Source organism: Lycorma delicatula, chromosome 1, assembly GCF_047948215.1.
Source record: "Lycorma delicatula isolate Av1 chromosome 1, ASM4794821v1, whole genome shotgun sequence".
In the NCBI taxonomy this organism is placed as follows: domain Eukaryota; kingdom Metazoa; phylum Arthropoda; class Insecta; order Hemiptera; family Fulgoridae; genus Lycorma; species Lycorma delicatula.
Genome location: NC_134455.1, coordinates 136,881,384 through 136,908,762, shown reverse-complemented (window position 1 = coordinate 136,908,762; position 27,379 = coordinate 136,881,384). Strand labels below are relative to the sequence as shown.

The 27,379-nt window shown below is 30.6% G+C and overlaps 1 protein-coding gene across 4 annotated transcripts in view; it reads right to left on the bottom strand.

Moving 5' to 3' along the window:
• LOC142322829 (senecionine N-oxygenase-like) overlaps window positions 1–5,679 on the bottom strand; it is a 64,230-nt gene extending 58,551 nt beyond the window's left edge. For 2 of the 4 annotated variants that reach the window (XM_075361904.1, XM_075361928.1), the window contains exons 1-3: window positions 5,559–5,679; window positions 1,465–1,590; window positions 1,236–1,365 (exon numbers count right to left, since the gene is read on the bottom strand). In XM_075361904.1, the coding sequence (XP_075218019.1) occupies window positions 1,236–1,319 (84 nt within the window). In that variant the 5' untranslated portion in view covers window positions 1,320–1,365; window positions 1,465–1,590; window positions 5,559–5,679. Of the gene's footprint in view, window positions 1–1,235; window positions 1,366–1,464; window positions 1,591–5,200; window positions 5,220–5,558 lie in introns of those variants that run through there. The other 2 variants (XM_075361911.1, XM_075361919.1) reach the window with 2 other exon arrangements.
• Window positions 5,680–27,379: the final 21,700 nt, after the last annotated feature.

The following is a 27,379-nucleotide window of genomic DNA, read 5'->3' as shown; positions in this document are numbered from 1 at the left end:
AACAAGGAATAACATTAGACCAAAAAAGAATGGACATGTAAGGTGTTCGGAGCAAAAATCTAATACGGAAAAGTTTAGTTGATCCACCGAAAGTCCTCCTATCTGCACTTCACATCAAACTGGAATTGCTGAAACAATTTGTTTTTGTAAAGAATTTAAATTCTTTTTGTAAAGGCTACAATTTCAATTTGTAAACGCTCTATCTAAAGAAGAGGAGTGTTTTAAATAAATATGCCACAAGTTTCCACAACTGTCAGAAACCAAAGTGAAAGAAGGCATTTCCCCTAGTCCAGATATTCGTAACTTTTTAAAGATGAAGTCTTTCAAACCAAAATGGAGGACATTGAAAAAGAAACATGGAAAACATTTAAAGAAGTTGTAAAGAAATTTCTTGGGATTAATAAGGACCCAAACTTTAAGCGTATAGTGGAAAACATTCTAAGACTTGGGTTGCTTGATCTTGATGAGCTTGAAGGTATAGTTTCTGCATTCTCATATTGATTACTTCCCCGAAAATCTTGGTGCTGCAACTGAAGAACAGGGTGAAAGATTTCACCATGATATAAAGGAAATGAAACACAAATATCAGGAAAGGTGGAATGTGAACATGATTGCAGACTACTGTTGGTGCATCCAAAGAGACGATCCACAAGCTAATTACAACAGAAAATGTGACCTGAGAAGTGTTGAAAGGAAAAGAAAAAGGCATTATAAATCTTCTTTAGAGGTAAGAAAATGTACAAAAATCCTTTCTTTAAGCTCTATTACTTCTTTATAGATAAAAGTTTACTACAAGGAATACATACACAATATACCTTTTTCCCATTTTATTTTTTTAGTATAACAAAAAATTCTTACGTGATAGAAAAACCAGTGGCCATATTTGAAATCGGCGCACAAAATAACTTAAAAATCAGTTATCATATTACAAAAAACTTTCAAATTCCTTAATTTTGTAGACCTGTGTATTACAAGATTTTTATTTTTGCAACCACTTTCAGGTGAACCCGATGGCTGATCTGGGCCATTTGTATACTTTTTTATTCCTTTAATAATGGTTAATCCAAATCAGAGACAAAAAGTGTTCCCACATACATACTTATCATTATTAAATTCAATAACAAGCTGTATGTTCGTTGAAATTTGATAGAAAAAGTATTCACCCACATACATACATATGTATCATTATTGAATTAAATAATGAACTGTTTGTTTCTTGAAAACTAATATCTTACCAGTTCATTTTTAATTTTAAAATCTTCAGATTTAATTAAGCTGGCCCCTTCAATTGCAAGTGGATCTGTTAAGAGTATCTCCATCACCAAAATGACATGGATCCTCTTTCACTAGCGCTAAATCAATTTCCTGAAAAACAAAAACAAAGATTTAACGTAACAATGTAATAATTCCTTTTATGTACTTTACTAGTATAAAAGCTGATAACAACTAAAAAATTAATCTTACATAAACAGATGTTGAATCATCTTCAGTCTTGAAATGTGGTAAAAACAAACATTCAGTTTCATCAGATTTATTCTCTTCAATTTTTAACTTCATGCCAACACATGTGGAAGCTGGTGGGTTCATTATCTGCAAAAAAATAAAATATCCAAAAACTTAAACAATAACTATATTGGAAACATAAAACATTTTTATAATTTTAAGGAAAACATTATATATAAATATAAGGGTGAAAGAGAAGTGGAATAAATTGAAATTAACTCAATTTAATGGATTTGTGTAGTTAATAAATACTCTCTTACAGCAAAAATAGCTAAAAATATAAATCCTTTGGCTAATAAAATTATAAAATCCAGGATTAGGCCAAACCATGAAATTGGAAAGGAGGACTTTAAAATAACATTTAATCAAAATATTAATTAAAATTCATTTAAAATAGTCAAACATATGAATTCATTTGGTAAACTTATTTAAATGAATGATTATCAAACACAAACACATAAAATGAAAATTAACAGAATAAATACACAAAACTTTAGCAAGGAGAATCAACCATCAAGATTAAAAAAATACATGTATTTTTTTATGAAATTTTAATTACATTATATTTATAATAAACATTAATAAAATGATGAAGCGTTTGTTCATATCAGTTTTGAGGTCATCGATTGCAGAAATTAGGAGGTTAGCTATAAACTTAGCGAAGTTTATTAGCAGATAACTTACATAATATCTCACTATAAGCTCTCACAATGAATGACAACTTAAAGATGTATTACGTCTATAAAGCTTTGAGTGTTCCGTCTCATCAGTTAAACTTTCAACAATAATATTACATGATTTTCACCCACAACCTTTTCAGACAGCAGAGCTATAAGTTATTTAATTCTGGAGTCGTTTTCGCTAGAAAATAGAGAAGGTTCACTTACCATCTCCAAACAAGGATATTTTGTTTTCTCATCGACAGTAGCAGTTTTTTAGATTGTATGATTAGTCATCATAATCAGACACTTTAAAATGCTTCAAACAAATAATGGAATTTTTGGTTAGCTTAACACATTTTCGTTTACAGAAAGTCATCCAATTGTTAAATAAATTCAGAAATTTATCTCCTCTATCAGGATAAATCAACATATTTTTTTTTTTCTTTGTCATTTTGGTTCGAACATCTGTAAGCACTGCAGCACAGCATATTTTTATTAGTATGGTTTATTATTATTACATACAAACACCACTAATAGAAGGATTGAGATAGCACATAACATGAGATAATAAAAATACACAAACATATTCAAATAGAAATTACACCATGATGATGCAGAAGGATGGTCAAAGCTACTTAAATCATGTTGTGCAGTCAGGAGTGACAAAACAAAGTTAGTAAAACTATTAATGTAAAAAAATTTACAGTAAAACTAAATGCAGGATAGATAAAAATAAAAAAAAAACCATGAGGAAGTGAAGCATAAATTTATTTATACCACAGGTGTGAATAGAAAATCTTTGTTGCACTGAGAAGAAAGTGCTAAGAAATGGCAAGATTATTTAGGATAGGTCAGAGGAAAAATCTGCTCAATAAAATAACTGAGCATGCGATAAAGACCAATCTAGTTTCAAAAAGAGCATGGATATGAGCAAGAGATTTTGAGCCTCAGGTTAATGACTGAGTAATGATGACATCAAAAGCAGATTGACACATCGAGGAGCAACAGATTATAAAGAAAATACACACTTTTTAAATTTATTTGCAAGTATGGTGTTACATGGTAATGAAAACAGGATTAAAAAATACAGTCCTGTACATCGCATCTGTAGATCTGGAGAATTTAGAATAGAATTAAAGGTTTTAAATTTTAAGAAAACTTGAACTTACATTTGGGAGAATACAGTTATTTATAATCTGTTCAAGAATATGGTATCAATTATAAAAGTAGAAATTGATGAAAGGAGTGAGACAAGGATATATGTAGCTGTCTGCATTGCTTTTAAACTTGTTCACAGAAGACGAGCAATACATAAACTGAAAGACAAATCTGAGAGAAGATTAACTACCAAAGAAAAAATAAACATGACATTGCTCTTCTGAGAGAAACCAAACATGTGTCCTGAAAGGCATGGATTTACTGCTCAAATAGAAATTGGTTTGAAAATAAATAAAGGTAATTACATATAACAGAAAGGATAGCATAGAGGAATACTATACACCAGAAAAGGTAAAATTTTGTTATTTAGTTAGTAATATCACACAGAATGGATGAAATAATACAGATATAAAACGCAGACTGGTATAAGGAAGATAAAAATAATCTGCTAGTATCAAATATAATCTAATTAAAAAGCAATTTTTGAAAATGCCCCTGTGGAGTGTCTGCTTCATGATAGTAGAACATGTATAACAGGGAAGACCAATAGGAAACGCATAGAGACCTTTGAGATATGGTGTTACAGGAGGATATTGAAAATTAGGTGGTTTGGTAGTAGTAAAATTTAAAGATTTTAAAATGAGTAGAAAAGAAAGTTTTGATAGAATCTTGTAAAGTGGCAAACTACATTGGTGGGCCGTGTATTAAAACATTCAGGCTTAATTTGATAATAGGGTCTGTGTAAAACGTAAAAACTGTATAGGAAGGCAAATATTGGAAAGAAAAAAAAAATTATAAAGATAAACAACAAAGCAAACTTATTAATAATGATGACACTACCGATAAGTATCAAGCTAAAATAAAAAAGTAACAAACATTTAAATAAAAGTGAAAAATTGCAATCAACACTAGACCTAAACTACCAAGCCCTTAGTCATCAATACAGTGCATTTGGAAAATTGCTGTGCACTAGAATTATGGGAGGGTAATGATGAAGCTTTCTTAATAATTACTTTGTATTTTTTATATTTTATAGAAACAGGTATTACAATACTATTGTATGAAATGTAAAGATATGAGCTGCAAAGAAGCTTTTTATTTAAGTTCATATGAGCCTGATATCCTGATACAATGCAGTAAGAATACAAAACAACATTGGATTTTCTTTTAACAGTGCTTATATTTTATATAACAATATTAATTTAAAAATTTACATTTTCAGCAACTATTTTTATGCATTTTATATCTTCAGCAAAAATTTAGTCACTCGTATTTTTTTCATGTTTTATTTTAGCCTGCAGAGTGTATACCAAAGTATGTTGCATTTCAAGATCTCAACTGTATTTCAAATAAATTGGTGAGTTTTATTTAATATACATAGTAAAATCAGGTAAAACCATACATTTTAAGCATTTAAATATTAGTGTTTGATTGTAGAAAATGTTTTTTTTCTATTATTTTCATTAAAAAGTAATCATTTTCTGTCTGACATACAAGTTTTTATCAGGGACTGTGACTGGGACAATGCAACAAAGATGCCAGTAGGTTAAATAAATTAAATTAATAAAACACTTTAAACTGTATAGTAATTTACCATATCATACATCAAATTAAAATCAAGTGTAATTGATTTAAAATGTAAACATATTTTAATACAAATTGTTCAGTAGTGTAATTTTTCAAACTACAAATATTTGTGGATATTTATAATCTGTATAATTACATAGGAATAAGAGTGGTCTAGAGTAGATACTTTTCTAGGAACCAGTCTTGTATGGACAATAATACAATAAAGTTTGCTGGTTAATCTGGCATTAGGTCTAATTCAAATCAAAGTTACACAGCATTTAAATATAAAATATATCCTAAGGACATACCTATGTTACAGACACATTTTTTCACCATTCATCTGTTTAATGAACTTTATTTTATAAGAACTTGCTGGTTATTTAGATTTATGAAAAATAAATGTAAATCTCAATGGTGGTACAATGGTGTAGAATAAACAGTAATAAGTTTCAGAAACAAGTAATCAAACATAGCCTACAGTTATGATTACTATATAAAACATTTAATTACTCCCAACCCACGTTTTACTGTTATAAGTACATTTACACATACAATTGTCAAAAAGCCTACAATGTCAACAAATAAGTTTAATTTTTTTTTTACTAAATGACAGCAAGTAAATAGTGTTTGGAAATTAAATTGGATTTTATTAAATTAACTACTTACGCAAGATAAACTAATAATTACTATCCAAAAACAAAAATAACATTACGCACAAAAGTGCTCGTACCTAAACACTACAATAATAAAAAATCAGTACTGTTCGTAAGAAGTCAAAACGTTACGATCATTCGTGCCAACTTGTACAAGTTGCAATAATAGATTATATAAATTTTGTCTAAGGAATATTATTTTAAGAAAATTATATTTTATTTTAAAACAATCACTTATAAACCACTGGTTTTTTATCTTTTACTCTCATTTTCAATTCGTTTAACGTGTTTTACGAATTTTATCACGATCCGGAGTATAATATAGCATTTTAGGAATTGTTTGATTATTGGAATTTGATTAAGAAGAAATTTCATCAGAAATTTATTACAAATCATTCCATTACATAACATTACATACATTCATTACATAACATTCCATTACATACAGTTACTAACGTAACTGTAGTAAATAATGACGTAATACGAATTATTTTAGTTTCCATTTCAAACACGTTTTTGCAATCTGTCTATTGGTAACGAGTATCACTCAGTGGATGGTCTAAATAAAAGTAACCCACTCTGTTGGTCTAGTTGTGAACACATCTTCCCAAATCAGCTGAGTTGAAAGTAGAGTTCCACCGTTCAAGTCCTAGTAAAGCCACTTATTTTATACGGATTTGAATACTAGATCGTGGATACCGGTGTTCTTTGGCGGTTGGGTTTCATTTAACCACACATTTCAGTTATGGTCGAGCTGAGACTGTATAAAACTACACTCATACATATACTCTTTAACTATCTGAACGTAATTACTGGTGGCCAAACAGGAAAAAGAAAGTAAGAAAGGTGTAAATAAAAGTAAGATAAATCATGTGAGAAATGTCTTGTAAAGATAAGCTTTGTCTTCAACTTAGTAGACATTTATTTTCAATGAAAAATATTATTTTAATTTTATAATTAATGTCTGGAAAACTTTAAGATGCAGAAATATCATTGATCTCTGGCGTTTTATTCAATAAAGTATAAAGTTTTCCACCCATGCATAGAAACTTGCATGGTTCATGCAACTACTGCTGTATTGTTTGTCAAGACGCTATCACTCGTGCCACAGAAGCCACTATAATAATTAACTTTTGTTTACTTCAAATCTATAGTTTACAATTTTTTTTCCCTCCTGAGTGAACAACAAAGTGCTGTCATCAGTGCCCAAACAAGATAATAATATAGTAAATAAATATTAAAAATTAGCTTAAAATCTAAACAATAGTAATTTTAAAACACATCATCAAAAAGTGAAATAAAACCACAATGAAATATAACATTAGATATGTAACTTAGAGAACAAAATTGTCATTTGGCAAATGCGATATGGTATAAATAGTCACGACGAAAAAAGATATGAGTAATTAAATTTTTAAATCCTGATGCAGCCCTTAAGAAATTGTAAGACATGTGAAAACGTTGATACATTGTAGCCTAAGATATTTCATATGTTAACCTCTAGCTGAAATTTCTGACAATGCTGCATAACAGATACAGTCCACAAGGATGTGGTGTACCATTAGTTGGTGCACTGCAGCGAGCATAAACAGCTGCATCCATCTAATTCATGAGGTGTGGCAAATAATAACCTCCTCTCAATGGTTATTCCTACATGAAGAGCTCCACAATAACACAGTGTTCTTAACTGTATGAAGTTGATGGTAGCATTCCATTCACTTTGCCACTCATCATGAACCACTATCTTCAGAAACCAGACAAGACTGTTCGAAACAACGTGATTGTATATTTTTACATTGATCATATGCTGCATGAGCAGCATGCTTATTGCCTGAAATTCCAATATGACTAGGGATTCAGCAGAAGCTTACAGTTGTGTTACACAGAGTCATTTCAGAGAAGACAGATTGTGATATAAAGACTGTCTGTATATCATAGATAACAGGGTGTCTGGAGCACATGTCACTGCTCATAATCACCTGCAAGGTATACGTGGAATCTGAACAGACAAGTACATATTGGGCTAAGCATATTTGAGACCTTGTTAACACCATACAGCTCTGCAACTAAAACACTGTTGATGCTGGGAAGGCCAAACATGTATGTCCTATTGCTAACCACAACCAACAGAATTATGGTGTCTAGAGCCATCTGTATAAACTACAGCATCAGGATTCATGCTATTTACAATATTAAAACCTTTTTCTCATGACATAACCGGATTTGTGTCCTTTTTTTGTAATCAACCAAGATTACAGCATTAATTCATGAGAGAAGGTTGCCAATCGAGGTAATAACATTGAGCAACAGGAAGTAATTTTACATTTAGAGATAAGAAAAGGTGATGAGCTGTGATGGCTAGCGTTAACAGTAAATCTTGGCTGTTACTAAAATTGATTAACATGCTGCTTGGCGCATCAAAGGTAGGATGATTTTGATGTGCTTTAATGTAAGCTATATAGGAGCAGATCAGTTGGTTTAGTCTATTTCAAATAGATAGTTCACCACTGTTCACTAGCAAAAATTCATGCTAGCTAAATACATGGCTTGAGCGAAACACACCTGTAGCAAGACGGATAAATGAATGATGGACTGCAATGAGCATCTTTAAGAGTGATAGCCTGTGCGGGCAAATAAGCCATGCAGCCATAGTCTAAGCAGGAATGAACCAGAGCTTGGTAGAACAATGTACATACTCAATCAGCTCCCCAATTAGTATTAAATAGAACTCTGCATTTTTAGAAATTTTACCTACAGCTCCTTCAAATGTGTTACCCACGTTAGTCGTTGGTCAAACCACAATCCCAAAAGCTAACCTATGTGCATGGTTCAACTGGTTCACCATGTAAAAACAGTTGAGGGTCATCATGTTCTTTCAAGTGTGAAAAGCAAATGCATTTTGTTTTCTCCAGAGACAACATTAATCCAGTCGTTTTACACCACGATTCTAAATGTGTTATTGTGTTTTGGAGCAACTTTTTGCCATTGGGTAAAGTTCTAGATGCAAAGTAAATTGAAAAATCATCTACAAATAAAGAACTCATAATGAGTTTTTGCACGCAGATTGTTTTAGTATTGATGACTAAGACAATACTTAGGACATTTCCCTGTAGTATTCCATTTTAGATAAATATTTACAAAACCCATTCAATGTAAAATCCAGCTATAGCCTTAGTATATGAAGATTCTACTAATGAGTCATTGCCTCCACTTTTACAACTTTTTGTCTTGTCATGAAAATAGAATGAACACCATTTCCAAACAGCATTCTCATTCCAGAATTTTTCATTTTTTTTTTAACTTTTTTCCTTTTTCTATAAATACAGAAGATAATTACTACAATAATAATAGCTTTGGCAAAACAAGATTGAAAAACTGATGCTTTATCTTACTTTATTTAGTGATTCATGTAAAGTTGTGAACATAAAAATTACAAAAATACTGCTACATTTTTCAAACCATAATTACTTTGGTATAAAAAATTAATGGAGATAAGTGGTGTCATCTATAAAAAAAGAACAATATTACCATATCACATTCTGGTAGCAAATCATTACTAAAAATTTACATTTATTGATGTAGATATTTACTAATATTTTATGTTGAATATAAAAGTAGTGATTACCTCATAATTATTATGAAATATTGGAGTTTAAAAGAAAACATAGTTTAATTGTTTCTAAAACAATAAATAAATATAAAAAAGAAATAATTGCTTAATTACCTTATTTTTTTAAATGTTATAATATATAATTAAAGCAATTTATTTGTGGATCAAAGATTTGGCAGGGTCTTTCCTTCAAAGTATTCATCAGATTTTATTTTACGAATTATAGTAACTGTGTAACTAGAAATAAACAGTAAATAATTAGTATTTTTTTAAACTAATACTTATTACTTGCACAGTAGATGGAAAATAACACAGGTAAACATAGAAAATGCACAATTACTTGTACTTAGAATGCAATTCAAAAGAATCCCAAAAATATTTTTTTACTTGTATTATTTGATAAAAATTACATTATAAGTAATTCAAGTCTCTCTCATCAGGTGGAATTAATGAAATATTTGTACTTTGGCAATAACAGAACTCAAAATGAGCAGCAAATCATAGAAATTCTCAACACTCATGGAAATATCCAGAAAATTTCTTTGGATGGGATCCAAGAAATTGGATAAATCCAGTCCTGCTTTTTTTCTGTTTTATTTTTAACAAGACCAACTCCTTAAAATCCACCAACAAATAATAATAATGATCATGACTTTTTAGTTAACAGTTACTGATCATGTGCTGACTGAAACAGTTCATGGGGACAGTGACTAAAAGTCACAAGTGCCCAACTAGCTTTACCTGTATTCACCAGTGCTTTTTGGCATACATACAAGCTTTTACAATAAACTTCATCTTCTACAATGATGCTACATTCTTCAGTCAGTATTGATTTTAATTTTTCAATTAGTTATGCAAATAGAGTTTCTACAATTTCTCTTTTTGGCTGCAATAGCTTTCAGGCAATGGTTGCCTGAAAACTGTCTGAATAGTTTGAACACTGCCATGAATAGCTTTATACAGTTTACAAGAATTGTATTACTGCAGGTTGATGAATTTCTACTAATACAAATTAAAAATACCCCTGAATTTTCTGCATCTAATTCAACATGTGCTTAAATAATTTGCATTTAACACCTTTAGGACTGTGAACAGTGACAGACCATGTATAGGCACTGTGGACCTGCAGCACTCCTATTTCCACTTGATATTATCAATAAAGTTTAATATTATAATTCCTTTTTTCTTTAATTGTACAATATATATATACTTAAGCTTAATGTCAGTAGTTATTCCCCAGTTTAAGAAAAAGATACAAAAATTTTTATATGGAACTGTGCACTTCACAGTTCCAATGGTGTGGTGTTTAGCTGCTGTACACTTGTGTACATAGAAAGCTGCATGCAAGAGCACTGTTGCTCCCACAGTGCCGACCCTGGTGTGCTGGTGGAAGGTAGTTGTTTTTTTTTTTTTACTTCCTGTGTGTATGGAACATTCCTTGTTTGTTTCCTTTTCTAGTTTAGTAAGTGGAGGGAATATGAAAGCGGTTTAGTTGTTTTTTCAGTAGAGATCAGAAGATGGCAGAAAGCAAGGACTCTTTGATTGCCAAATCTGTCCAAAAACAAGCTGGAAGGGCAAAAGAGAAGGTAATTAGTAAAACCTAATTATGTATTTGTTTCTGTGTACATAGAAATTTAAATTGAGCACCACTGAACTATAATGTTTTTAGGTGGACATTTTATTAAGTTATTATCTAATAATACTAAAAAATATAAATATTTCATTATTTATTTGGTTAAATCTAATGCAGTTTTTAAGCACAATATGCTTAAAAACTGTGTATCATATTCTTGAATGTGATAAAGTATAGAACTAGATTATCATCTTGCTTCCAGCTATTATGATTCATTTTTTTCGGTTCTTTTATTTTACAGAAAACTTTAACCATTGCCTTGAAAAGGCCCAGAAAAAACTTTTCTGCAGTAGTAATCCCATTAATTTTAGCTTTGAGCCACCTCTGACTGTGAATTATTTTGTGGCTGTTCAAATATTCTCATGCACTTATTTCAATCTTATTTTATGTGTTTATATTTTAAATAATATGGATTTCAGATCACATCAATTTTTTTATAATTAATTGTATATTTTGTAATGTTACTATAATTACGGTTTCTCCCTTGATCCATCCAAACAAATGTTGGAGTAGTCCTTTTTTGCGTTTTCCTGTAGAGCAGCATACTAACCCATTCTTGAAATGATCTTAGAATTATTTATTTATATTACTTAATTATATAATTTTAAATATATAATTACATAAAAATAATACATTTATGCTATCAAAAATTTAATAATTATAAGCATGTTTATAATATTAGGAGGCTGATCTTTAAAATTTAAAGATAAATTACCAATAATTCCCAAGCTTAATATAAAGTACTGTAATTCAATCACCTTAGAGAAATACAAATTCAAATTCAAAATGCCTGTGCTTCTGCAACGCTCCCTGTTCCCATGATTTTGCCCCTGTCAACTTCTATCTGTTTCTTACATTGAAATTTTCACTGAAAGGAAACTGATTTCACTCAATTGAAAACATCCAGGTAAGTATGGAGAGGGTTCTTAATATCCTTAACAAAGAAAATTGTCAGGAATGCTTCCAAAAGTGGAAATACCACTGGGAGTCGGTGTGTTCAGTCAGAAGGGGACTATTTGAAGGAGATTCATCACAATAACCTGTAAGTATTGGCATTTTGAAATTACAAGTCCAGTCATAAAATTTTCCAATCGCACCTTATATTTTCTACAATTATGGTGAATTACAAAATCTTTATCTTATCTCTAAGGTGATTGAATTACAGTACTTTATATTAAGCTTGGGAATTATTGGTAATTTATCTTTAAATTTTAAGGATCAGCCTCCTAATATTTTAAACATATGCCTGTGCTTCTGCACAGGCATTTTGAATTTGGAAAAAATTCTGTGATCAATAATGCACAATGAACCAGTGCATTGTCAAGGTGGAGGACCCAATTCTTGTTTCACCAAAGTACAGGCCCCTTTTACATCTTTATGCAAATACTCAAGGACACTTTTATAGCATTCTTGGTTGATCACCTCCCTAGAAGCAAATTTGTGAAGCACAATACCTGTAGAATCAAAGAGAAAAACTAACATAGTCTTCACATTCAACCGACTGTCGTGCTTTTTTCAGTTGTGGCAAACTTGGACCCTTCCACTGCAATGACCATGCCTTTGTTTCTGGGTCATATCCATAATTTGTTACCTGTAATTAACCTTTTTAATAAATCAGAGTTAGTTTGGACCTGATTAATCAGTTCTTGGGAAGTCAGTGTTGTTTCTGAGAACAATTTCAGAATGAATTTTGACACATGTTCAAAATGACTGACTGAGTAGAAACTTAAATTCAGTTCATCAGCAACCTCCCTAATTGTAAGGCTATGGTGAGGGCACACTAAATCACAAGCTTTCACAATGTTTTCATTGGTTCTGAACTGTAAGTCCTGCAGGCTAGGGTCATCTTCGACTGATTCGTGGCCATATTTGAATCTGTTGAACCAGATAAAAATATTTGATCGGCTCAGACATTTATCCTCGAAAGGATACCACTCTCTAATAAACAAAGATATCATGGTGATCTATTCTGGACTTTCAAGGACAAAACAAGATTCCCTTTCCACAATCATGGCAAACCTACCCCATACTACTGTGCAGTGGAAGGGCAAACCTACCCCTACTATTGCACAATAGCAGCACCTTCTGAAAACTTTTCACTTCATGAAATGATTTCTAATGCAACTAAAAAAACAATTATTACAAATAATTATCATTAACGCTTTTTATAATAAAACTGCATAAAATTGCAAAAAAGGGCATAAAATTTAATCTCATCATTCCTAAAACGTTTGACCACAAAGGTAACTTCTCAAGTTACTTCTTTGTCTCTAAAGTTCAGGTACACAGTCATTGATATACACATAGTATAAAAATTAAGAACTGTGAAGGTGCTGAAGAAATTAATACTGTACTGACTTCTTTTCATTTCTGAACTATATTACATAGAATTTTAATGCTTACTCAAAAAAGGAAATGTTCCACCAAATCTGTTAATTAGATTATTTGTTGAGAATAATATATGGCATAGTTGCAGGAAAAAATACAAAATAAAAGAGAAAGGTTAATTAAAGTCATTCATATTTATGTGTTTAATGCAATGTATATTTATTCTAAATATACAGCAAGAACAAATTCTTTTCTTTATTATAAATATTATTGCAATTAAATTATTACATGGAACACAAACATATTCTTTACCATTACTTATATTAGTTTCTAAAATCTTATGTGTTTATTGTAATGTTACAATTACATAACATGCTAGTATCAAAATTATGTCAATGAAGGAGAAAGCCCAATTTGTTTTTTTTTATATCATGAAATAAAATCATCCATTACAGTGTAGCAGAAATTCAGAAATGATTACTAACAACTTCAGTCAGACATTAAAAGCATCAAAGTGCAGTATTCAAAATTCATAGAGACTTATAGTATATTGTTATCTTAACAGAAATGGCAGGCTTAATGTGAGTGATAAGACTATTGATACTGCTTGTGTGGCCTTTCAATGCAGTTGTGGTAAAGCAATACATTGTCATGCTTCAAATAAGCTTGATATACAATAATTAGGATTTTGCAATAATAACTAAAATTGTATCCGCGTAGTGAAAATTGTTCAAGCCTTAAAGCCAGATGATGGATTTTGATGAACTTCTTTTGCTACAGAGATTCTGTATCACATTAATGAAGTAATGATTATCTTAAGCTTGTTTGCTTTTCATATGAGACAATCTTTTACACCTTGGTAGGTAATATTCACAATGTATTGGTATTCAGAGAACTTGTACATCTATATTATTATATAAAGAGGAAAAGTTTTTTTGTTAAGGATAAACAAAAAACTACTTCGTCTATTGCTACTAAATTTTTACCCATGTTTCTTGGCATAAGTGAGGAAGTTTTTGGATATATTTCATCTCGAAAAAAGAATATATATGTAACAGTGGGGTTTGGCCGGTTGAAACACAAACTTTACTGAATTGAATTAACAAATTGTGAACTGTGAAAGTCTATCATTGTGTGAACTTGTGAGCTTACTACCAATTTGAGAAAAGAGAAAAAAATTTTTAATTTGAAAAGCTCAAGTGAATCAATTATACAATATAAAATAAAAGCTTTAATAACTAAATAATTCAAATTAAAGCGGGAATGACGAAATAATGTACTTTGGTTATGTAGTCTGACAAGTATATTATTAAAAATAAAAAAATAATTAACATTAACAATACAAAAAATAATTTTTAAAACATTAATTAAACATATTAAGCATATCAAAATTATATGGAATCATATATTTTAAATCATATATATGGAATCATAGAAAACACATTTCCACACTACTCGTTTGTCATATTATTAAAAAAAATCTATCATTATTAATTTTTTTCTTCATATATATAAGGATACTTTTTGCACATATAAAAATAATGATGACCTTGCATCGAATACACCTATTTACCCAGTCTCACTGTCCTGTCGTATTGAACAAAGAACACATCACCACTTCCATGCGATCTAACTTAAACACGTCCTTTCTACATGACGGCTAAATTCACACTACACCCGAAACAAAAAAATGTCAGTCTGGCTTCCCCCACCAGACACCCGTTCATATCTATGCATGTACACACTTGTTTCTGAGATTGTATACGCACTCACCAGCCCACAATGACATCACCGTCTGGCTATCCAGACCATGTCAGACATCAAAAAACAAAGTTATGTAATACAATTTCTTATCAAACTAATTACGTTTATTTAAGTATTAAAATAATATAATACTATCTTGCCTATTTTCTGTTTTTAATATCAGCTAAGTCAATGAATATTTAACTACTTTTTAAAATATTGAAACTTTTTTCTTTATGACATAATATATATTGTTTGTAACCCACAAAATTTAGAATGGTTACAAACTGGGTTTGAGCCGATTGATTACGAAGATTAGGAACATCTAAAATCGAATTTCTAGATTTTTTGAGTTTAATTTCAAGTGTCAAATGTTAAAACTGATTTCTGACTTTTTTTAAACACTTATTTTTTTAATTTCTCGGTAACAAATAAAAAAATCAACCTGATTTTTGGTGAGTGTAATCTTCATGTCAATAAATCAATTACTAGATTTTTTTTAACTTCAACCTTGGAATGGGGTGAAAAAAGGTAAAAAACATTTTTGAACAATGATTGTAAATTCTCCCAATCCCAACTATAGTAAATAAGATATTCAGTAGATTTGGGCTAACAAATATTCTTTAGATAAATATTTAAAAACCATATTTGGGGTTTTTTATTCCAATTTTTTTAAGGGATGCGAAGGTGCTGTGGCTCAACCATCACAGTTTCTGACTCTGTTACTGTATATTTGACTGGCTGCACCTACCGCCGGTTACTTTACTACAAACATAAAAAATAAAGAGTGATCGCTACAGGAAACACAAGTAACCATATAGGATGGGCGAAGCTATGAGAGGAAGCTAGTTGTTTTATAAAATGAATGAGACAGTCCTAAAGAAAATGTCTGGTGTGGTCTAATGCATAGCAAGGATGTTTTTTTATGAGCTAACAATTTCAGAAAATTATCTAGACATATTGGAACTTTAAGCTGCACTTTATGTAGAAAAGTTTTTTTAGCTGTGGATAACTTTCCAACAAGATGGTGTACCTCCACACTTTAAATGGATGTTCTTGATTTTTGGATATGCGTTTCAAACAAGTGATTTAGAAAGTTGTCCAACGTTCTGGCCACAACAATCAGTGGATATCATCTACTTTGATTTCTTTTTATGAAAATATATTAAGGAAAAGTATATTTGACACATTCTAAATTTTAAAGCAAGAATAACAAATTATTTGATATAATAACTGAAGGCATATTGGACAACAAGTGGAGAAAAATTGATTAGGTGTTACCCAAGTAAAAAAATAAGCACATGTAGAAGCATACAATTGTGTCATAAAAAACCTTCTTGAGTTGTTATATTTTGAAATAAAAAAATATGATTTTATTCCATGTAGATTTTTATAATAAATGTTTGTAATCAGAGAAATATTTTACGTCCACCCTAAATGTATGTTTCATACACACACACAGCACCAACTCTCATCTTTCGTTTTTGGTTCTTTAACAAAAAATATTCAAATTAATTAGAAAATAACAGATCCCACCACTATGGGTTAATAATGTTTTCTGGTATATTATTCATTTGCTTTGGTTTATAAATAATATATTGGAGTTGAGGAAAAAGTTCTTCGTAGTCTCCCAGTAAATGGCATAATTCTGGTAATATTAATCTGTCAACACTTCTGAAAGGTGACAAAACACTAAGTACTTTTAGAAAGGTTATGGTTATAAGGTATATTTATTTAAAATTTATTGTTGTAAAAATAAAAAAGTAAATTCAACACATTCTGAAATTTAATTCCAAAATAGGAAAGAATGTGAATCAGCTGTTAAAATAGTTTATGATGTTTATCAGTACATGATGCAGTATCAATATGTATGAAACAAAGCTGGTTCAAGCATTATCAATCTCAAAATTTTAATGTCAATAATGCACTTCACTCTGGTCGACTAATGACTGAAAAAGATAAAATCAAGGGAAAAATTTATCAAGCACATTTACTAACCGACCATAAAAAATTTTAAACAGTTTTGAAGAAAGCAGGATAAAAAAACTCAAAAGTTTGTGTGCCACATGATTTAACAAGAAAAATTTAATGGTTCAAAATTTATATCTAAGAATCGATGTTAAAACAGAACAACATAAAACCATTTTTGAAATGGCTCATTAAGGACATAATCCAATTTGAAAAAAGGATTACATCAACAATAATGTACAGAAAAGATCTGTACAAAGGTGACGCTGTGTAAATATTGACACAACTGATTCTAACCTCCACTGTCAACGACTGGAAAGGTTACAGTAATCAAACAACGTAAAACGACCTAAATTGATCAATAGGAAAGATGTTGTTCCCAACCATACATCAGACCCCACACATCTGTGGTGACCTGTTGAAATTTGAGAGCTTCGTTGGGAAGTTTTGATGCATCCATCTGACCTTGCACCATCAGATGACTGTTTGTTTTGGTCCTACAAAACTCTATAACAGTACAATGTTGATTTCTGAAAAAATCATTAATTACAGTCTTTATTATTGAAAACACAGAAGTTTTACAATGATGAGGTAATGATTTTACATCAAAAATAGCAAAACTTGGTTGATCAAAACAGCACATATATGGTTTAATAAATTTCATTTGAAATAAAAAAAAAAAACCTTGCTTTACTTGTGTTAAAATACAAAGAAATCTTTTCCCCAACTTTACACAACTATTGTTTACTCACAGATAATTTCCATAGCAATATAATTGGATAATCAATTTTTTAAACACTATTAATATTTTCACTTCTCTATTATTTTTTAATGACTATAGTCTTACAATAATTACAAACATATCCTTTTCTTTTCAATGTGTTTATAAAAACCTTTTAAATCACAATTAAAAGAATTGAAGAAATCATTTTTTTTTTCTTTAGTGTGAATAGCAAGATGTTGTTTTAAACTAGAACTAAAATTAAACCACTTTTGACAAAATGTACAAACAAATTTCTTCTCTTTAGTGTGGCTATTAATATGCCTTTGTAAATTAGAATGATCATTAAAATGTTTCTGACAAACATTACAAACATACGTTCTCTCATTAGTATGGATATTAAGATGTTTCTTTAAGTGATCAAGACGATTAAAAGACTTCTGACAAAAGTTACACACATATCTTTTCTCATTAGTATGGATATTAAGATGATTCTTTAAGTGATCAGTACGATTAAAAGATTTTTGACAAAAGTTACATATATACTTCTTCTCTTTAGTATGGATATTAAGGTGTTTATTTAAATTAGAACTAATATTAAAAGATTTTTGACAATAGTTACAAAAGTGCTTTTTATCTTTTTTATGATAGTTAATATGTCTCCTTAAGTTTTGTTTAGATTGAAAATTTTTATTACAATATTCACATATAAATTCCTCAACATATATAGAATGATTTAATTCATTTTTACTAAAATCTTTACCCAAATTTTTTAATCGACAATCATTTTTTAATTTTAACTGTAAAAAAACCTTTTCTGAAGTGCTTTATCATAACAATTATTACACTTTTCTTTTGTAACTCCATCTTGTACAAAGGTTTTCACTTGTTTCTTACATGTAGTGCAATTCTTCATTGTACTCTTCTTTATTGTTTCTTTGTGGGGTACCTGTAAAATGAAATAGAAAGTTCAGTATATATATATATATATATATATATAACACAAATAACAGTAACTGGGAAAGTAATACTTTATTGCAATTGTTTTACTGATTTACCATACATCTATATTTTAATACGTAATTTCTAATTTCTATAGGTTGATTTAAAAAATTTATTTCAAATTGATTTTTAAACTGCAACAATTCTTTTGATAGGTAATTATTTTTTGTTAGAAAACCTTACCTTGTTCTACATGCAGTGATACTTCTTATTCTACATTATTTGAGCGCTGTGGCAATAAATGGAAATGTTATACCTAACAGGGAAATTTCAGATAAACTGCTCTTTATTGGTTATTAGTATTTTGTAAAGTTATTTAGGTTAGTTTAATTTTTCTATTTAGTGTTTTATTGAAATATGTAAAAAAGGAAAGTGTGCCAATAAAAGAAATACTACTAAAAGAGATAATGTCTTGCCTCCAAACTAAAGTTGTAATCTTCAAAGGAAGATCATCTGCTTCAGTGTTCAAATTCATGATGAAAGTTATTTGAACAAGGTTCACATCTTGTAAAAAATCACAGTTCCTAACAGAAAATATGAACAAAAAGAGACTGCAATGGCCTTAGAAATATGGAAATTGTACAAGGTCTGTCTGGAAAGTAATGTCATACATTTTAATGTGAAGCAACTGTATGTTAAAGCACTCTATCAACCACTGGTGGTGTAAGTCAACTACCGAGTGAGTGCTTGCTCAATTGTTTCTGAGCTCTTAAAGGTGAAGGATGAGCAATTTTATAAACCTCTGTTTCATCTCTTGTACAAGTTGCAATGCAGCTCTCACTAGAATGTAGATATGCGATCAAATTTTATGTGAAACTTAATAATTCTGCAGTGGAAACTTTTCCAATGGTTCAACAGGCTTTCAAAGATGAGTGCTTATCACAAAGGCAAATCAACAATTGACACAAGCCATTTTTGGAAGGCTGTGAAGAGGTCAACGACGAACCCTGCGCTGGTCACCTGTCAACTTCCTCAAACGACGAAAATGTGACTCGTGTGAAAGAACTTTTACAAACAAACTGTCGAATAAGTGTTCATTTAATGGCCGTCATGTTAAATATTTAAAAAACTATCATCCAGGATATTGTGACCAAGGATTTGTACATGAGAAAAGTGTGCGCAAAGCTTGTCCCAAGAATTTTGACTGTGACCAAAAATCTCGCTGAATGGAAATTTGTCAAGATGTTTTGGAAATGAGTGAAAATGATCCCACTTTTTGGAGAATGTTATCACGGGTGATAAAATGTGAATATTCCAGTATGACCCTGACATGAAGAGGCAAAATGCCGAGTGGCATACCTCGGTGTCCTCTCACCCCAAGAAGACTCGAATGAGCAAATCAAAGATCAAGATCATGCTCATTATGTTTTTTGACACCAGGGGGACAATACTTTGAAGAATTTTAATGTGCACGTATACTTATTCTTATTATGTAAATAAATGTTTTATTTTCATACTTGTAGACGTGGTAACATTATAAAAAGTGATATTTTCTAACGAAACACATTTTATTGTAGATGAGAAACATCCACCTTCTTTTCAAAGTGAATATGGCAAATCTGTTTCTTGTAAATACATTGTTCTATCGCTGAAATATCAGGTAAAAATAGATGCTTTTCTGTTGAAGGACCACACTGTCCTATTTCTACAGAAAGAATATAGAAAAATACAGTTCTACTTCTTGTGGAAAGCAAAAATTGGATATTCCAGCAAGACTTCTTCCCTGTCATCCTTTAAAAGCAGCAAAAAGGTTCAAGGGTGACAATAATATATGATTGTTAGGCAGGCCAGGAAACCCGCCTGACCTCAACTGCATTGAGAATTTATGCAAGAACAAAATGAGGAAGCTAGATTACACATCAAAGGGGAAAACGATTAACATTGGAATCTGCATATGATTTTGGGATGAAAAATTTATAGAACAATGTGTAAAACTAATCCAATTTATGCCTAACAGAGAGAAGATAAAACATAAAGATTGACATATTTCATATTAACAAAATTGTACAGTATAAACTCATGTAAGTAAAATACAAAAATTTGTTAAAATTTACAACTAGTCCATTAATTTTCACAATACTGTAGCTCTTTCTTATTTCTTCAATAATGGCTTATACTCTGCACATGAAAATATTGAACATTTTGACCTCATTTCTCCAAAGTTTTGTCTTATCTTTCTATATACTCATCTATTTTCCCGATAATCATTTCTATCTACTTAACTATACTACTCTATCAACCATTTTTATTTCGCTGTTAATTTTATTGATGAAATTATTAATTTTATTTCTAAAGAGTCTACATAGTTCTTGACACCCTTAAAAAAGAAAATCTCCAGGAATCTTTTCAAAAGCAGAAACAATGTTGGAATCATGTGTTCAGGCAGAAAAATACTTTGAAGGAGATCCATCGCAATACCCTGTAAGTATAGCCATTTTGAGATTAGAAGCCATGTCTTAAAACTTTCCAATCACACCTAATACTTTCAATAAATTTTAACTTTTGAGCTGTATACTAGACTACAAACTACATTACTATTGTCATGATATAAAAACGTACAAAAATTTGTAAGCATAACAAAGCAGGTAACATGGTATTATATATCTGTTGATCAACTGCAACTTCACTCAATATTCAATAAAAAAAAATCAATTACTATTTTTAATTATTAAATTACAATGAATAATTTACACATCTAATCTCACTATTGTAGAGACAAGAAAAGTTTACTACAATTTATCAAGTAATATTTCACTTTCATTATCAGACATCTTCTTTCTTCACAGTTGGTGTAAATTGATTCTCCAAATTCAAGCTTTAATGGAGCATCATCTACTAGAGGAGATTCATCCATGCTCTAAAATGGAAGTAAATATATTTAAAAATCTTACCTTTGAAACCAAAAGAAAAGTGAACTTACAAGTATTTAATACATTTACAAAATTAAAACTGATATTAACTTAACCTCTTAAGTAATCATGACAACTTAATCTTTAAGTAGACCACCAACTATCTTAAGAGAGAAGCAGTTGACGATATAATACTTTTTATCTCCTCCTTCTTCCATTTAACTCTCCTTACCATGGCCGGACTTGCTTATTCAGCACAGCTCAGCTCAGCTCTGGGGGGGGGCCCTGCCTCTAACCATCCGGCTGGCATAGCCGAACCAAAGGAAGGCCCGGCTATGCCATTCCCAGCAGTACTATCCGGACAGCTGGGACTAGGTCTTCTCCATGCCTTGCCTCTATCTGGGGTACCCCCCTCTGGGTATGTGGTCTTTTCAGGTGTCGTTGAATGGTAGTATCATATACTGCCATTCTGTATATGATACCATTACAGTGTAACAGTATCATGTAAATTGGCAGACTTAAGGAATGATTCCTGGAGGCAAAAGTCTTCAGTGTTATTTGAAGGCACTAATTAAATGATGCTTGAATAATGGAAACTAGTTTCTGTTTTTCTAGTTTATGTAAGCCAGAAATTCTTTTCTGTATTCTGAGTATAAGGGATTACTTTAAGAAAATATTACACTATTTAAAATGTTCCATTTGAAAAGTAAAAGCATTACTACCAACTTTCCTTCTATTAGATTTTAAATAAGATTTTTGAAACAAAATCTTGCTTTCCAGTTTATTTGCAAACATGGTTTTTGTTGTAGACTATTTTGTGAAAGACAAAAGTGAAGTTGTTTCTCAGTAAAAATGATGACATTGCATTAGGTGCCATTAAAAAAAGCTAAAATTATCATCTTACCATTTCACTTTTAATTTTATAATCTTCAAATTTAATAAAATTGATCCCATCATTTGCTAGAGGGTCTGTTGAAACATTTTTATCACCAACATCATCCTTCTGTTGTCCAGAACAGTGAATGTCATCAATTTTCTGGAATTCAGAAAAAAAATTAATTTGATGAAGCAACACAGTGTTTCTGTAAAATAATGGGTTGATTTCAAACAGTCATAGTTTTGGAACAAGGCATGGCAGAAACAGGAAATATAAATAAAAACAAGCTATCCAACGTTTTAATATGTAAGCAAATTCTACTACCAGTGCAAGGTTAAGTGGCATGAAATTTGTTAGTCACCATCATTACCTCGCAGAGGAAGGTTCAATGAATTCAGATCAAAATTTTTTAAAAGATTTATTTTTAATGATGAAGCACATTTCAAGTATCATTAGGATGAGTACATGGCTTAATGTTCAAATGTAGGGTACTGGGAGATTCACATGTCAGTACGGAACATCAGTGTGATAGCCCAAACGTTGTGTGGTTTGCAACTGCATGATGCAAAGTGACTGGTCCTTCTCTTTTGCGAAAAAATATAATAGGAAACAACTTCCTGGATATGGTAAATATCCCACAATTGCAGGATTCCAGATTACACACTTCTTCACCAATGGGTCAGACAAGAAGCATGGTATCCTGGATTATTATCCCTACATCTTATTATCCTTTTGGATACCTTAGAGCTTAGCCTAACGAATTATTATTTGTAGGTTTATGAAAAGAGACACAAATGTTCTGCTCAAATAAGAATTTTGAACCATTTAAAATGAACCACTGAAGCTATGGTTCAGTGGTTATTTACCTTATCAATATCCTCTGTAGTGCATGGCAAGAGGTTAAATGTAGTTTAGATATCTGTGGCACAACTAAAGGAATACAAATCAATATCTACTGAACAGGATAGATTCTTGAAGTTTCTCTATTTTGAGGAATACATGTGTCCGTCATTCTTTGTTCCAAACTATGACTGTTTGAAACCTCAATGTTATTCTACAAACACACTGTATATTTATTTTATTTCATTAATTTTTAATGAAATAAAATCAATAATAACCATTTAATTATTAAAAAAAAACTTACGTGTTCAAATGTTGTATTATGCTCAGTGAGAAAATGGGGCAAAAACAAACATACAGTTTCCTCAATTTTATCAGGTCCAGTTTCTGATATTAGACCTTCTGATTTTGGAAGTGGCTTGTCAGACATCTGAAAAAAGGAGGAAAACCATACAAAATCAATTTAAATACTTCCAACAAAAAGCACTGAAAACTGTTAAATATTTATCTGTAAAAAATTTGATAATAATATTTTTAATGGTAAACTAAAAAAATTTTTCAACAAAAATGTATTTAATGACATTATTAATAAGGAAAAGAAATACAATAGATAGATCTTGAGTTTTAAATAATATCAGCAAGTACCGGCAGCTTCACTCATTTATTATGATTGTGTAGCAATTGCGAGTTTATAAATTGTAAACAGTACGTGTAAGTTATTTCTTATTATGATTTATGAATATTCAAAGTATGAAATAATAGATTCATCATTCATGTGTCCTCAATGTGTAAAATCAGTAATTTCAATTTTGAGATATTCATAAATATGGAGTAACATGATTCATATAGAGAAATAGATAAAAACTTTATTTCTGTAGAATAATGCAAATAGTGTTTTTATATACATTTTTACACCAGTTCCTCATAATAAATCAAATTTTTAATTCTTCCATTATCAAAGCAAATGAAGAGTTCACTGCTCTTGCTTACTTTAGAACATGCCACATATAGCTGCCCATGAAAAAAGCAAGCAGCTCATAAATCTACACTAGCTGTACAGTTGTATGTAATGTTTGACCTTGTGACTTATTGATCGTCATAGCAAAACATATATTAACTGGAAACTTTTAACATGAAATGGAAAGTTATTTGGTATGATTGGAATTATAAGGATAAACACAGTTTCTCCTTTGCCACAGCCAGTCAAAATAGTCGCTTTGATGATATGCTTATTTTGGAAACTTAACTTTCAATTGAGTTCTATTTCATAACTGTGGTGGGATCAGATTTCTCATGAGTATAACCGAAACACCTACTTTTAATTTTAATGTGGGAGTTGTTAATTCTGATACTGATAAAGAATTCAAGAACTCAGTTGGGTAATGAACTACATCTTCTTCACTCAAAACTGTATTAATGGAATAATATATTCTTTCATCTCGTAGAAATTCTTTCAGTATGCTGCTATTTATAGCATTTATTTGTTCATTTCTTGGTGCTAGTATTATACGCTCACATAATAAGGCATCATCATGTAAATTTATATACTTAATAAGTCCATAAACCTTTTTGATCAACTCCACCATCGAAGAAACTGTACAACAAAATGATGGCAGTAAATATATTGTTCTATCTGTCTCTGGTATTTTAGCATCTCCAAGATTTAATAAAGCAGTAGAAAATTTGTGAAAATCTACATTGCCACCAAGCTGAACCTCACTTTTATAGTTACGTGATACTGTTTAAACAGAACGTCATACATTCGATCGTTTAATGCAAGCATTTACTTCATCAGCTTTGATACTTTGCCTAATCTGCATTGCCACCAAGCTGAACCTCACTTTTATAGTTACGTGATACTGTTTAAACAGAACGTCATACATTCGATCGTTTAATGCAAGCATTTACTTCATCAGCTTTGATACTTTGCCTACCAATGAACAATGTTTGTCTCAAATCTCCAAAGAAAAATTTATACCACCCATGAATCTGTTGTCATTGTGCAAATCTCATATAGTTCAATCGAGAGCATTTACTGATTTTTTTTATGGGCCATACTGTGGCACCCCAAACAACCAAGTTTGCATTTATTATCAAATCCAATTTAGCACTATTTTTGAAAATATTGCAAACTGGAAATTCATTGCAATTCATATCTATTGATATTTTGAATAAGGAATGAGCTGTTTTTCCACCAGGTAATAATGTAGCAGTTATTCCTGAGGAAGCTTCTGCTAATGTGATCCTGCCTGCATTTCTTCACTTCAAGAGAATCATTTGATTAAAAATGTTTTATCTGTACAACCTGGTATTTTCAAGGAGAAATGCGCATCCAAATTTACAATATACACTTTGAAAAATTAATTGATATATATTTCTTTGTCTGTCAGTAATCTTTCATTCTCTCAGACTGTAGAAAAAAATTGTTGTCTGTTGTAAGTGGTTTCAGAAAGATATTCTTTTGAAATGCATGCACAGCAGTCTACAGAGTTGGTAGTCCATATTGACCTACTGGATTACTGTGATTCAAGTAACAAAACCTAGTAAAAATAGTAATTATTTTTAATATTTCCTTGTATGAACTCAAATCAGAATCAGGAATTTGATGCGCAATATCTTGAATCAAATCTTCAGAGAAATGGTCGTAATGCATCTGGGTTTGAAAGACTGTAGAATAACAGAATTATTGCAAAATGTTCTCTCATTTTGGCAAATAAATTTTCCCCGGACAATATATCATTCCAATGAGTGACATTCTAAAAGTTCAAGAGCTTGAATGTAACGTAAAACGTTGGATGAATTACATTATAGACAGGATTGATATTTTCATATGAAGCTGGGCCACGTACATTATACAGAAATAAATGAAGAAAATAATATTTATGATTGTTTTGATGAACTGTATATACTCAATCCAATATGTGTTCACAATACACATTCTCACGCCCTTCTAACAATAAGACGAAATGAAATTTTCCTTGAATGTCTAAGCTTAAATTTTCCTGACTGTCTATTGAAAGGTAATTTGTGATACTTCTTTGTATAACAAAGCTTTGGCAGTCATCTTCCCAACACAACTGAAAAAATGCCATGAGAGTTGTGTTTCTTGGATTTTCCATTTTTTTTTTTTCGTGTAAATTACCTTCATGAAAATAAATTCTCTACCCATTTTTGAGATGTTCATCCATATGAATAACAGGTGGAAAATGCTTATGTGTAGGGAAAGAAAAGATTCTCCACACAGCTTCATATTTGAAATTGTTATAACTCACTGTAAAAATCATGTATACCAACTGTAGCTAAATCAGAGCTTTTATTCAGGTATTTACACACATATATTTAATGAATTTGACACTGGTACCAATTCAACATTGATGTGGGAACCAAAATTTAATAAAACCACTGGCGAGAAAGGAACTACCCACTATTGTCAACTGTCAAAGTCTCTTCTCTTAAATGGATTTCACATTGAAAACCTCTCCCTCTTCAGTACTTAGTAAGCCATCATCAATTTTGGTAGTTTTTTTTGTAAATGATTTAGCAATCATATGCCTCTCCTTCATGTTTGGTGACCTAGCATTAATTGTTCCATTTGGTCCATGAATCATATGTGTTTTGACTATATCATAAGGCACTTTATCAGGGTCAGCCATCTCTGTACTAATTATAAAATCTTTGTGATCTGGTCTTATTTTTTCTTCTAACCAGAGCAAAATATGCGCATGTGCAAATCTCATTTCTGCCATTCAATGCTGTACATGTAGCTGACAACCAGGCCAAAAATTCTTTCTTAACTAACAAATCTATCAGTTTTCTCAACCTCAATAAATTATGTGTGTTACTAAATCATGTTGATCTCAAGCCGAAAACCCTTTAAGTAACTCATGGATCACTTACTATTTGTAGTGAATGTAATAAATAAATCAGGGTACAAGATTTGTGTACATAGCAAAAAGCATCTTGTAATTCACTCATGCATATACTGTGTACCTCGGGTAAAATGACTAAGAAGCCTAAATTATACAAAATTTCGTAATGCATCTTGTAAATGTATGTAATTTCCAGCTCTTAGCTGAGTTTGATATGTGCAAATGTGTATAAGTCTTTCCATGTCTGTCTTAGCATATATAACAACAATATATTGATTCAGAAGCTGTTTGAAACAAGTTAAATGACTGTACTCATCTTTTCTTATGATGAGTCTATAAGAATAAAACTTTCTTAGTTTGAAACCCAGTATGAGTATTAAAATTTTAGTGTAAA